Consider the following 14,809-nt stretch of genomic DNA (forward strand, 5'->3'; position numbering starts at 1 on the left):
GCTCTCAGCAGGATGCCCCCTTCCTGAATGCCTTTGAACCAGGGACACACCCCCATCCCCAGGAGCCTGCAAGCAAACTTGCACAGATTTTTTTGTCATGTCCCCCTTCATGGCATGCCCCTCAGCCACTGCTGAGTTAATACCAGCAGAGGCGGGATGATGCCCTGAAGTGGGCATTAATTTCCCACTTAAGGGTCTCAACTGAAAGTGGGGCGGGAAGGCCATCCAGGCTTACTCAGAGTAAAGGCAGGAAGGCAGTGGAGTCTCTACCCACCACCCTCCCACCTGATTAAATGCTCCCTCGCTACGGGGACAGCATTAAATTCCACGCAGTGTCCAACACATGGAATGGAGGCAAAACCCCGAAATTATTATGAGACCAGTGTAATGGGGAACTGCAGAGTCATTCTGGATGAACTAAAATTGGTCTTGATCTATATTGTCATCTTGTGAAGACTTTCTTTCCTTTTACTTTGACCTAAATGGAGGTGAAAGATAAAATAAAATCTAATAACACACTGCACTTTGAAGTGGTTGTAACTATGATCCCTCAGTGATTGTGATTCTCAATTTATGTTCTATTATTCTCAATATGGGGAAGTGAAAAATGCCTTCAAAATAGAGGTAATCACAGTAAAGCAGAGTGTAATGGCATATTGGTGAGATTTGTGTCCCCTATAAGATTAAAATTGCACTTTTGTAAAGCAAGTTAGTACAAATACAACCACAGATAACAAATCAGCATTAACTGGGTTAAAGCTAAATTCTCACAATATTCACCAAATTAATAGCACATTTCAGAGCATGGATGGCTACGTATATGGTACATCATAATTAGAGACTTTCACTTGGCTAATCTCCATCAATAGGTTTGCTCTCTCTCTCTCTCTGTCTCGCTACTTACATCTCGATAGCCATGAGGGATAGTTCCTGAAATGTCGCCAAAAGGTGTCAAACATCCCGCAGGACAGTACTTGCTGAAAATAAAACAAATATAAGTCAGGTTGTGCATATAGTCTAGTCCTTTGCTGTGGTAACAACATAATTAATGAGACAATGAGTCAATGAGAGGGCACAAGTTTAAGTACAAAAAAAGGGAGTTCAGATTCTTTCAGGGTGTGGCTAGAATATGGAAATCATTGTCACAAACCATTGTTTCAGTAGAATAATTAAGCTTTCTCAAAAAGGGAATTAGTTGATTGAGAAAGATAAGTATTACACAGTATGGGGAATGAGGATGATATGAAGTTGCTTGAGCAGAGAAGAACACTAGGAAAGACTCGAAAGACAAAACAGCCCGTTTCTGTGCTGAAACTTTAAAGTTCTGGAGAGGCTGCTGGGGGCCCCACCTGTTCAATACCACCTGGGCATCTTCCAAGACCATCATACTTCACATCAAAGTAACACAATATAGCTGCCACGATCAGTGCTAGGGAGAGAAATCATGGGGCTGGTGCTTCTTTTGTTTCTAGGCCCCTTATCACCAATATGGCATTGAGTATACTATGCATCAGATGTGTGTGCATGTGCTGCACACTCCGTTTCAGAACTTTAAGGGGGTTTGAAGCATCCAAAAATCCAATTTCGCCTCCAGCATCTATTCCTTTCTGTTTATGAGTCTTGATAAGTGCAAATTGGGTGTCAGGATTCCCTGCTTAACAACATGGACTCCAAAAGTACTTTGCAGTAGCTGAAAAGCACTTTTGGATTTGTGACAGGCACTCTATAAACCAATTGGCATGCAAAGTGGAACCAGGACTTCACCATCTAGCAGAGGAGGGGGTGGGGAAGAGTTACAGCATCGAATGACACCCAGTTTGGCACAAAGGTTGGGCACTGTGCTCGTACTCCTTCAACTTACATCATCTCAAGAATATTTTTCTGCTTCTATAAAAAGAGGACACATGATCTGAGGCCTTATTTCTGACCTGGAGAAATATCTCCTGGGTGAAGTAGTAAGGTCATGTACTTGAGAAACAAGTGATTTTAGACCTCCAAGTTCTCCGCCATTCAATAAGATCATGGTTGATCTGATTGTAACCTCAAATCCATATTCCCACCTACCCCCAATAATCCTCACATTTCAAGAATCTATCTAGCTCTGCCTTGAAATTATACAAAAACTCTGCTTCCACTGCCTTTTGAGGTCCAAAGACTCATGACCCTGAGGGAAAACAATTCTCCTCATCTCTGTCTTAAATAGACAACCCCTTATTTTTAAACAGTAATGCCTAGTTCTACATTCTCCCACAAGAGGAACATTCTTCCCACATCCACCCTGTCAAGATCCCTCAGGATCTTATATGTTTCAATCAAGTCACTTCTTACTCTTCTTTCTCCAGTGGATGCAAACCTAGCCAGTCTAACCTTTCCTCAAGAGACAACCCTCCCATTCCAGGTATTAGTCTAGTAAACCACCTCTGAACTACTTCCAATGCATTTATATCCTTCCCTAAATAAGGAGACCAATACTGTACACAGGACTCTAGATGTGGTCTCACCAATGTCCTATATAACTGAAGCATAACCTCTCTACTTTTGTATTCAATTTCCCTGTATACTAGCCTTTTACAATTCATGCATTATAACATCCAGATCCCTCTGCATCTCAAAGCTCTGCAATCTTTCAACATTAAGATAATATGCTTCTTTTTTATTCTTTTTGCCAAAATGGACAGTTTCACATTTTCCCACATTATATTTGCCAGATCCATTTGCCAAATCTTTGCCCATTCACTTAACCTATCTATATTCCTTTGTAGCCTTTTATGTCTCTATGTCCTCTTCACAACTTACTTTCCTACCAATCTTTGTATCATCAGCAAAGTTAGCAACCATACCTTTGGTGCCTTCATCCAAGTCATTTATATAAATTGTAAAAAGTTGAGGCCCCCAGCCCTGATCCCTGTGGCACACCACTCGTTACATCTTGCCAAACAGAAAATTATTTATGCCTACTTTCTGTTTCCTGTTAGCTAGCCAATCTTCTATCAATGCCAATATGTTAACCTCTAAACCATGAAATTTTCTTTTCTGCAATAACCTTTGATGTGGCACCTTATCAAATGCCTTCTAGAAATCTATCAATCGATCAAAGCAAATATCATCTGAAATGCCGCTGTTGCTCTGAAGGGTCGACAGGAGTAATGCCAGGTCTGTATAATCCACCTTAAGTCAGGTGGATCTCTCTCTTTGATTAGTCTTCAAGCTCCTACTCATCCTTAGTTCCTCAAGGGTGAATTTCAGAGAAATGTTTCTTGTATCACTTTAGGATGCTAAAAATGAGATCTGAAATGCTGTGATGTGGAAGGGAAGGCAACCAAAAAGGTCAAAAATTCAAATTTTCCCACAAGTGTAAAAAAATAGCTATTACTCATGCAGGTTTAGAATTGCTTCATAAGATAGCTTTAAAAAATTTAAGAAAAACAAACTCTAGAAAGGGCATTCTACTCTAAACCGTTCTCTGACCAGTTTATAGGGCACTAAAGCACTCCTATACATTTCAAAAGCAAACGGTAGGTACTCTTGGACCGGTTTCGTTTCAATAATTTTTGCAGCCTTTATGAAACTCCTGCATACCGGGAATGAGCCTCCAATGATCTGAGCACAGTCCAATGCTAAATAACTGTATCACTCAAACTCAGTAAACAGATCCAATTGTTTGTTATAACTTCCCAGCTTATTTTCATTCCATATTTCAGTGGGGTATACTGTCCTACTAGTTTATGTCAACAGATGACATTGGGAGTTATTGGTTTAAATTTGTTTTTAAAAAAGCAAGTACAGATTATCTGAATGTCTTTTCTTCCCAACAGTAACTTGCTGGCTGTGATTCCATGACTAATGATTGTCCACAACACATCAAACCTTTTTTTGTGCATATTTATATCAATTATCTGTTTGATAACAATGTATATCCTAGCTTGAATTCATTAGAATTTGGACTATGAACACATTTCAGCACTGTCACTTTGCAACCTAGATATTAGTGCATATGAAAGATAACACATGGGTTTATGGTTAAAAAGACAATTAGATGCCAAACACACAATGATACTGAAATTAAGGTCATAAATAGTATGACTGTCTCTTTGTTAATTTATAACATAAATGAATCATCCTATTTGGTGTTTATATTTTCTGCTCTGTCCTTACATCTCCCTGAGTCAATCAATGCTGCTCTTGAGCCATTATTATGTAGTGTGAATGGGCATCTGGGAATGATTTCTCCTTTCCCCTTGAGGAAGGCCAAATATTTTTGCTGAACTTTCCTCCTCCCGCAAACTCACTTGGTAGCTAACTGCAGGAGTGTACTAATGTTTCAGTGTACTGTGGCACATTGAGCCACAACACACCTTGTACTGCCTGATGAATCAGCCTTTCTGGAAACAATGCTTGAAAAACTGGGCATTGTTACAATTAAGACGGTGGAGAATATGGAGTGATTTAATAGGGGGTGTTAAAGTCACGAAGCGATGGGACAGAGTAGATAAAAACAGAGGCTGAGGAATCTAGAATGAGTAAACATAGGGATAAGAATAAATTTAAGAGAACTGAAAGCTGCAGAAACTTATTTTACAAAGAGGGGAGTGAGATAGTGCAATGTACTACCAGAGTAAGTGACTGAAACAGGGAACATTCCACCATTTAGATAGGTGACTGAAGGAAAGGGGAATGAAGGATATGGAACAGGCAGGCAAATGAAATTGGGATAGCCGCTCATGTGGAAGATAAACACCAACCAAACAGCCAATCTCCATGTTGTAAGATTATGTGACTCAGTAAACACTTTTTACAATAATGCTGTGCACCTTAAGTATTGCTGAAAAAAAGAGACATGTCTAAGCTTTTCGTTTTGCACTCATCAGGACACCTCACAAGAAAACCAATATAAGGGGAAAACAAAATTTATACTGTACATGAAGACAGTGCTGATTGGTTGGCAAGTGGCATTGCCATGGACAATGCACCAGTGACAGTGACTGACAGTTAACTGCCAAGCACTGTTTGAAAGTTAAACCAGGTAGCTTGACCCTGATTGGTCAAGGCATTGCCCTGCCCTTTTTGGCTTGCAACAGGCAGGGTATAGACCGTACCCAACCAGCCTGTGCTTGTAAACTCAAAACACAGTGTCCAACATTAGGTGTGATTCCGCAATTGGACAACATTTGCTAAACAATCCTAAGTACTTCAAGAATTACACTGACAATCAATTTAAGATTGTCAGTCAGGCTTGCAGTGTGATGCATTTGCATGTACTGGAAGCTACATATATTAATGCACAGGGCCCTGTTCTTTACAGATGGAAAGAACACACATTATGCCAGTTTTAGCTAAACAAGTGACAGCTACTTACTGACTCATTCCTCAGGGCAATGCCTATTGGTATTCTTGTGAGGTGTGCTGATGAGTGCAAGATGAAAAGCTTAGACATGTCTCTTTTTTCAGCAATAGTTCTGTACTATGAAACGACAACAATGCACCTTGTTTATCTTGCATATAACTTGATTTTCCCTGTTAAAAGCCAACTTAACAGTATCCAAGAAAAATAATCCACTATACAGGTTAACATGCTACAATACCTTACAGAAAACTGAACCAAATCCTTATGCTGCTTTAAAATGTCCTTTGCTCACTTTACTAAATTAAGTTCTAAACCTAACCCATTGGTTTAATAAATCCTCACCTGAATTCAGGCTCTGTAAAGTGGCTTCCTTTGTCCAAACAGGTAATTAAATCTGTGGGAGAAAATTTACAGAGAATTAGGTAAATGTCAATCACAAACAGAAATTTTTTTAATTAATCATTTATTTTTGATGGATTGAATATACATGTACATACAAAGTCATCAATTGATCCCCCAAGATTACACTTCAGAATTAAAAATGGTTTCCATGGCTTAATTCTTGAGTCTACTACCCAAAGATTTTCTATTCCAGACAGTATGCCAAGGGGTACAGCTCAATCATTGTGCATGAGTGGGGGAGCGGGTTTGGGGATAGGAGGGAGGATACATTTTACCTTTAAATATATAGCTCCTTTCATGTAACCCAACATTCTAAGACACTTTACAAGAGAGGCAGGCATCCAGAGGAAAGAGGAAGGAGGTAGGGTTGTATGTATGATGGTCTGAAGCCATGATTGTACAGATGGCTCTTGCTGAAGTTCCTAATAGTTGGGAGAGAGATCACAAGGATAAGTGATTTAGGAAGAAAATTCTAGAATGCAAGGATTGAGAGTCCCCAAAGGCTCTGCCACTAGTGGCTGAGGAGACTCAGGTGAATGATACATAGTAGAGTAGAATCAGAAGCATGGAGAGTGTGAGGTGAGATATTATGCTGTAGAATACTGCCGAAGTAGAATGGAATGAGGCCAAGGAGGGAATGGAAAACAAGGATTTGAGTCTAGTTGTAATGGTTGCATAGGATTTTGTATAGGCTGTAGGCCTAAGGGTCAAACAATTGCTAAGGCTGTGCACAGCAAATTGAACCTGAAGTAGTAGCTTGGGAGGGTGTTGGAATAAGTACCTGAGGTATAAAGCTCCTTGTAGGAGCTAAATAGAATGGCTTTAGTCTTGTAAATGTGAAACAGGGAAAAGTCTATCTTATCCAGGACTTTGTGACAGAGGGGCAGCTGGAAAGCAGAGTGGTTGTTATTGGATCAAGGGTGGAGGCAGAGAGGTAGAGCTGCATATCATCAGCGAACATTTGGAAGTTAACTCCACATTTGTAGATGATACTGCCGAGAGACTTCATGTATGTAAAGAATAGGTGGGATGAAGATCATGTAGGAAATGTCATTCACTCATAATAAGGTTGCCCTGCACAAAGACCAGTTTGGGAACTGGAGCAATTTGCTCACCCATTCACTTCAATAAATTGAAATCAAGACTCCACAGAAATTCACCAAAATATTAGCAGCTTGGAGAATGAGAAATTTTGCAGGATCAATGCAAGACTGTGTATGTACTGCAAGCCAAGGGGAATCCAATCATCTAAATATGAACCATTTATAATTTGCTCTTTGACCTATAATCAAAACACACATTAATAGAATGCAAGTCCATTGCACATGTCACAGGAAGTGCAACCAGAAAACTATTATGTGCACCATGACCACAGCAACATCCCAGGCAAGGGTCTGATATTAACAGTGTGCATTTTTAAAACTTGTTCTTGGGATGAGAGCATTTAGGGTAAGGCCAACATTTGTTGCCCATCCCTAATTGCCCTTGAGAAGTTGGTGGTGAGCCATCTTCTTGAACCACTGCAGTCCATGTGGAGTAGATACACCCACAGTGCTGTTAGGGAGGGAGTTCCAGGATTTTGACCCAGCAGTGAAGAAACGCAATATAGTGCCAAGTCAGGATGGTGTATGACTTGGAGGGGAACTTGCAGGTGATGGGGTTCCCATGCATCTGCTGTCCTTGTTCTTTTAAGTGATAGAGGTCATGGGTTTGGACAATGCTGCAGAAAGTAGCAATGGCCAGTTTCAGCAATTCATCTTATAGATGGTACACACCAGTGCCACTGTGCACTGGTGTTGGAGGGAGTGAATGTTTAAGGCGCTGATCATGCGGTCTGCTTTGTCCTGGGCAGTGTCGAGCTTCTTGAGTGTTGATGGAGCTGCCTTCATCTAGGCAAGTGGATAGTATTCCATCACACTTCAGACTTGTATCTTTCAGATGGTGGACAGGTTTTGGGAAGTCAGGTTCTGTGCATGAATCAAAAGCTGAAATCCAACAGTTAATATTCTTTAGTTCTGCATATCAGAAGATCTGATGCATGCTGCACACACTTTCCTGACCATTTACATTAATGGCCATTTATCATGCACAGTGTGTGTCCTGTCACCATACGGGGCTCACTGAGTGTGAATTTGAAAGATTATCCTGTATGACATTACATTGAATGACAACATTAACTGATCCATTATGCGCCGATTGCAAACTCGCTGTGACAGAAAATGCAGTTTTCCGCTCCAAGGCAGCAAACTCGGCTGCTGTGGTCAGCTAATCAATGAGCTCCGTCACCGTCAATGATGCTGAACGATCAGCTTTACACTTGAGTAACATTAGACTACACTGATTTGCGAGTTGCATGTAGATTGTATACCTCAGAACCAGCTAGCCAACAGGTAGAATATGATATCAAGCTGAATTCCTACACCATGATCTTTCTTACAGGTGTTAGAATGACTGCACCAATTCTACTCAAGCCGTAGCATGGACTCAATTTTTAAAACTTTTTTTTTTAGGTACTTGAAGGCAAGTGCAAACCTCCCTCCTTAAAAACTCCCAATTACTAATGTAATTTAATTGAAGGGATATAGAAAATTGGGTTGAATGACCCAGCTCAAGTGCTAAGTGGGCTGCTCGGGTTGATTAAATTTGGAACGATCAGAAACCAATGTTCATGGAAAACATCTGTGAAAATCATCCAAGTGAAGATGGTTCACACAAAAGTGCATCCAACTGTTATTACTTATTGCCACATAGCATAAAGCAACTTGGAACTGTGTGCACAAGGTGTCAGCCAACAAGGAGTTTGCAAAGAGTCACCTCTGACTTCAAGCACTAAAATATTTACATTGGCTTCCTGCCTTTCACATTATAGGGATCCCTGCAACTCTTTAACCACAATGCCCTTTGGCAGTAGATTGACACCTGAAGAAGGTGCCAATGGCTTTTGCAAGATGTTAAAGATTGGCCAGAGCACTCTAGAAGCAACAGGTTTTATTCCATCTCTATGAATTCGGTTCTGTTTCTCCCAGCTATATATTCCTGAAGTTGGAAAAAGAGGGGTGGATGCTTAGGAACAAAATGGGGAAAAAGAATTGGTTGGACTAGGAAGTTGGAAAAACATTTAGCTCTATTAGGAGAAAAAGCAAATCTACGCAGCGGAGAATTAGACCACCACGGAACAGCTCATATAAATAAAAGCATAGATACAATCATGTAGGATCGAATACTTTAAATATGCTTTCATGCATTTTCATTTGAATTATATATTTTTTAACTATTTTGACATAGTAATAAATAATGAAAATTACTCCAGTAATAGGAATCATTGTGAAAATGCTCTCACCATGAATTTCAAGATTAAATTGATGAAGGCGAATGTTTCTGTCTAGCTTTCTCTGCTCTCTTTAACACTTATCTTCTCTTCATGGCTGGACTTTTACAGTAAATCATTTGCTAAAGAATATTTCGGATGCCCATTATGTTCCCCCTCCCATCATCTCAGAATGTGGAATAACTCACTGCTGGTTACAAACTAAAAAACTACACACTGAAACTTCCTAGGTTTTGGAGAAGTGCAGCAGCAACAATTGGTGGGCTGACCAGAATATGGGACTTGGTTTCCAGAACCTTTTGTTCTGCTGAAAATTTTGCCAAGTGTGGGCTCACATTTCTTGCATCCACCCATCCTCACCAGAATAGGTTAGCAGCATGATGTCATCCATCAGAAATCCCATCAGGTCCATTTCAGCTAGCCCACAGTACAAAGTGTGCTTGGAGGAGCAGTATTTTGGTGGTCAAAGTGGACTGATGTTTTTTTAAACAGGGAATTTTGGTCCTATATTACACTGTTGTTTTTCAGGCGATAAGGAGTAAGGCCTCATTTTAAACTATTTCCCACACTAAAGTAAAAAAGAAAATCCAGCCAGCGTGCCTTCGCTTTTGCAATTTAATGAAGAGACAGAATCCTCCATTTTGAACAAAATTATTTTAAAATCGTACAAAAAAAAATTGTCACAACCATGTCACATATAGTGCAAACTCAATGCATACTCTCGACATCATCAGATTAACCAAGTTAATCATTTTTTCAAAAAATATGCATTATTCATAATTTTTAAAGTTAGATTACATAGCAGTTCAAATTTCACAATACATGGGGCAGAGTTTTGGTATCTGCCAGTGAGTTTTCAGGCAGTAGAGTGGGGAGGCATCAAGCTCCCCAGATGACGTTCCTGCCGCTATCTCTCCCAACCTGGCAGAAGTTTTAAGTGGGGTGGATGAGGTATGGGCGGCCTGCCCTCCCTCATTTCAACTGAAGCCCTTAAGTGGCCAATTATTAAGGGTCCTGCCCATACAATATAAAGCAGAACAGCTTCTATCCATATAGTTTGTGGCAGTCTTTAAGGTGCCTCTCCAAACTTACAGGTTATATTTGCAATATTCATTCCATGTCAAAATGTACAGCTCGAGGCTGCTTCCAGCCCCTTGGTATACTATGGCAGGAGCGGCTTAGACAGTGGTCTTACCCCATCATGTTTTAGAGGTGACTGCCCCAAGCTTTACTGTGCCCCTCAGCATGTAGTCAGTGACCTTCAAATGTCGAAGACCAGCAAGTTTTGGGAGACCAAAGGACATTTTTCACCAAGTCGTTGGTTCTCCAGCAGCAACTGAGGTTTACTTTGGCGCCCATCCGTGGAACAACCCATACAGCACAGAGTCCTACATTATGGAGCTGCTTGGAATAAATCCTGACAAAAACCACTGCATCATTTTCCAGGCCTTCTCTGCAAAGGCACTACCAGGAGATGAAGGGCAACAGTCTCTTCCCCACAGTTGCTATCTCAAGGGCAGCATGTGGAGGCAGTCAGACTCGCAGCATGCAGGAAAGATCTGACAGGGAGGGCCCTTCTCACCATCAGCCAAGCTATGTCTTGGTGCTTGTTTGAAAGTTCTGGCAATGTGGCATTCTGACAAATGACTTTGACAACGTGCTCTGGGAACCATCTGACAAGACCCACCATCTTTTCTCACAGGGCCCTGAGGAAGTTGTGTGCGGACCACTAGATGGACTTGTATTCAAAGTTTTGTACAAACTTTTCCATGAGAGACAGGTGATGCGGCACTGTTCCACTGATGGAAGCATTCCACGGTCAAGCTAACAAAAAACTGCTAATGTTTTACCAAACAGCACTCCTCCAAACAGTGGCAGGCACATACAGTTTGCATCACATTGAGTGCAATTCTCCTCACAGTGAGATGCATCCACCTCACTTTGGAGTTTAGAACTACGTCGATTAACCTCATTGAGCAATCTTAATGGTGCTATATTTCAACACCAATCCATAACGTCTCATCAGATTCAACCATGGTCAGACAGCTATTCTTCAGAACAACCCAGTTACAATCAACAGGAAGGTGCAACAGTGGAGCTTTTCTGTATTACCTATCAGAGCGTACTGCTGTGTTATGAGCTGCTAAAATAGTGGGTGGAAAAAATGAACAGTACATTTTTATACAACAAAATGTGTATGTATAATGTTTTTTAACATAATGCAATGTCTCAAAGTACTTCACAGGAACATTATCAAAAAAATCTCGACACCGAGTCAGATGAGATATTACCACAGATGACCAAAACTTCAGTCAAGGTTTTAAGGAGGGTCTCCAGGAGGGAAGAGAGATAAAGAGGCAGAGGGATTAGGAACATAGGGAAAAGGAATGGGCCATTCAGCCCCTCGACCCTACTCCATCATTCAACAAGATCATGGCTGGTCTTCTACCTCAATGCCATTTCTCTGCTCTATCCCCATATCCCTTGAATTCTTTAATATACAAAAAATTTACTGATCTCTGTCCTGAATATAGTCAATGACTGATCCTCGACAGCCCTCTGGGGGTAGAGAATTCCTAAGATTCACCACCCTCTCAGTGAAGAAATTCCTCTTCAACTCAGTCCTAAGTGGCTTACCTCTTATCCTGAGATGCTGGCCCCTGGTTCTAGCCCCCACCCCCTGCCCCCCTCCCCCACTACGTCAAGGGAAATCCTTTCTGTATCTGCCCTGTCAAGCCTTGTAAGAATTTTCTATGCTTCAATGAGGTTACCTCTCATTCTTCTAAACTCTAGAGACTAACAGGCCCTGCCTTCTCAATCTCTCCTCATTGGACAATCCCACCATCCCAGTGTTCAATTTGGTGAACCCTCATTGCACCCCCTCTATAGCAAATATATCCTTTATTAGGTAAGGAGACAAAAACTGTATGCAATTTTCCAGGTGCGGTCTCACCAAGGATCCATACAATTGCAACAAGACATCTTCCCTCCTGTACTCAAATCCTCTTGCCTTCCTAATTGCTTGCTGTGCCTACATGTTAGCATTCAGTGACTTAAAAACAAGGACACGCAGGTCCCTTTGGATATCAACACTTCCAAATCTCTCACCACTCAAGGAATACCGTGCATTTCTGTTTTTCCTATCAAAATGGACAACTTCACATTTTCCACATTATATTCCATGTGCCATGTTCTTGCCCAGTCATTTAGCCTAAATCTCCTTGAAGCCTCTTTGCATCCTCCTCACATTCCCATCCAGCTTTGAGTTGTCAGCAAAATTGGAAATATTACATTTGGTCCCATCTAAATCACTGATATAGATTGTGAATAGCTGGGGTTCAAGCACTGATCCTTGTGGTAACCCACTAGTCACAGCTTGCCATTCTGACAAGACCATTTTTGTCCAGCAACCAATTATCAGTCCATGCCAATATATTATCCCCAATGCTATGTGCTCTAATTTCATTTACTAAACTCCAAGGTGGGACCTTACTGAATACCTGCTGAAAATCCAAACACACCACATTCACTGGTTCCCTCTATTCTGCTAGTTACATCCTAAAAAAACTCCAACAGGTTTGCCAAACATGATTTCCTTTTCATACATCCATGTTCACTGTGCCCAATCCTATCATTGTTTTTTAAGTGTCATGTTATCACATTCTTTATAAAGGATTTTTAGCACTTTCCCAACTCCTGATGTTAGATTAACAGGTCTGTAGCTCCCCACTTTCTCTCTCCCCCCTTTCTTAAATAATAGGGCTATATTTACTATCTTCCAATCTGCAAGAACCATTCCAGAATCTACACAATTTTGGAAGATGACCACCCACACATTGACCATCACTACAGCCACCTCTTTCAACATTCTGGGTTGAAGGTCATCAGGTCCAGGATATTTATCAACTTTTGGTCCCATTAATTTCTCCAGTGCTACTTTTTTTTATATACTAATTTCTTTCAATTCCTCATTCTTGCTAGTCCATTGCTTCCCTAGTATACCAGGTGGTGTTCTGTATCTTCCTCTGAAGACAAACAGAGTGTTTCTCTGCCATTTCCTTATTCCCCATTACAAATTCTTCGGTCTCTGCCTGTAGTGAGCCCACAGTTGACTTTGCTAATCTTTTCCTGTTCAGACACCTACAGAGGCTTTTAGCATCCATTTTCATGTTTCTCATTAGTTTACTTTCACATTCTATTTTCTCTTTCTTTATCAGTGATTTGGTCCTCCTTTACTGAATTCTAAAATGCTCCCAAACCTCAGGCCTACTACTTTTTTTCAGGCAACTATATAAGCTTCTTCCTTTGATCTAATGCAATCTTTACTTCTCTTGCTAGCCATGGTTGGATCATCTTTCTTACTGAATTTTTGTGCCTCAAATGAACGTAAATTTGTTGTAAACCATGTATTAATTCTTTAAATGCTAGCCATTTCGTGTCTACCATCATACCTTTTAATGTAGTTTCGCAATCTACCACGGCCAATTTACCCCTCATACCTTTGTAGTTTTCTCTATTTTGATTTCAAACCATAGTTTTGGACTGAACAACAGCACATTCAAACTTAATCATATTATGATAAAAGCAAAAAACTGCAGATGCTGGAAATCCAAAACAAAAACAAAAATAGCTGGAAAAACTCAGCAGGTCTGACAGCATCTGCGGAGAGGAATACAGTTAACGTTTCGAGTCCATATGACTCTGCATCAGAACTATGGAAAAATAGAAAAGAGGTGAATTATAAGCTGGTTTAAGAGGGGTGGGGCAGGTAGAGCTGTATAGAGGGTCAGTGATAGGTGGAGATTGCCAAAAGATGTCATAGACAAAAGGACAAAGAGGTGTTGACGGTGGTGATATTAGCTAAGAAATGTGCCTTGCTCGTACCTTGCTTGTCCTGCTTTCTACCCTTAATGTCACCATTAGCACATTTCTTAGCTAATATCACCACCATCAACACCTTTTTGCCCTTTTGTCTATCACAGCTTTTGACTATCTCCACCTATCACTGGCCCTCTAGCCAGCTCTACCTGTCAGTCTCTCCCCCCCCCCACCACCCACCCACCTCTTTAAACCAGCTTATACCTCACCTCTTTTCTATTTTTCCTTTGTTCTGTTGAAGAGTCATACGGACTCGAAACATTAACTGTATTTCTCTCCGCAGATGCTGTCAGACCTACTGAGTTTTTCCAGGTATTTTTGTTTTTGTTTTAATCATATTATGGTCACTCTTCCCTAGAGTTTCCTTTAGAACAAGATTATTAATTCTTCCTTTCCCTAGGGAGTGAATTCCAGAGCTTACAGCCTAGGTTGCTGAAAGTACAATTGCAAATGATGCAGCAGTAAAACAAGGGATATGCTAGATGCCAGAATTCAGTGTGGAGGTGGGGGGTGTGGGGGGCAGTGGTTACAGTAATCTATGAGGGCTGTAGGATGTCATAGAGATAGGGAAGGGTGAAGCCATGTAGGGATCTGAAACAAGGATGTGGATTTTAAAATAGAAATATTGCTGGACTGGGAGCCAAGGTAGGGCGAACAGGACTTGTGGTGATTTAGGATAAGCTCAAAGTTTACAGGGGTTGACAAGCAGGAGGTTGGCCAGGGCAGGATTGGGATAGCCAAGTCGAGAGATAGCAAATGCCTAGATGAGGGTTTCAGCAGCTGATGTGCAAAGACAGGGGTGGAGATGGGCGATGTTACGTAAGTGGAAGCAGACAGTCTTGGTGGCGAATCGGGTA

The 14,809-nt window shown here is 40.9% G+C and overlaps 1 protein-coding gene across 1 annotated transcript in view; it reads right to left on the bottom strand.

The window, feature by feature from the left end:
* The window catches only part of dcbld2 (discoidin, CUB and LCCL domain containing 2), a 120,682-nt gene that overhangs the window by 46,867 nt on the left and 59,006 nt on the right, over positions 1-14,809 (bottom strand). The window contains exons 4-5 of the mRNA XM_041211757.1: positions 5,687-5,738; positions 905-977 (exon numbers count right to left, since the gene is read on the bottom strand). Coding sequence (XP_041067691.1) covers positions 905-977; positions 5,687-5,738 — 125 coding nt within the window. The remainder of the gene's footprint in view (positions 1-904; positions 978-5,686; positions 5,739-14,809) is intronic.

Source organism: Carcharodon carcharias, chromosome 18, assembly GCF_017639515.1.
Source record: "Carcharodon carcharias isolate sCarCar2 chromosome 18, sCarCar2.pri, whole genome shotgun sequence".
Taxonomy (NCBI): Eukaryota; Metazoa; Chordata; class Chondrichthyes; order Lamniformes; family Lamnidae; genus Carcharodon; species Carcharodon carcharias.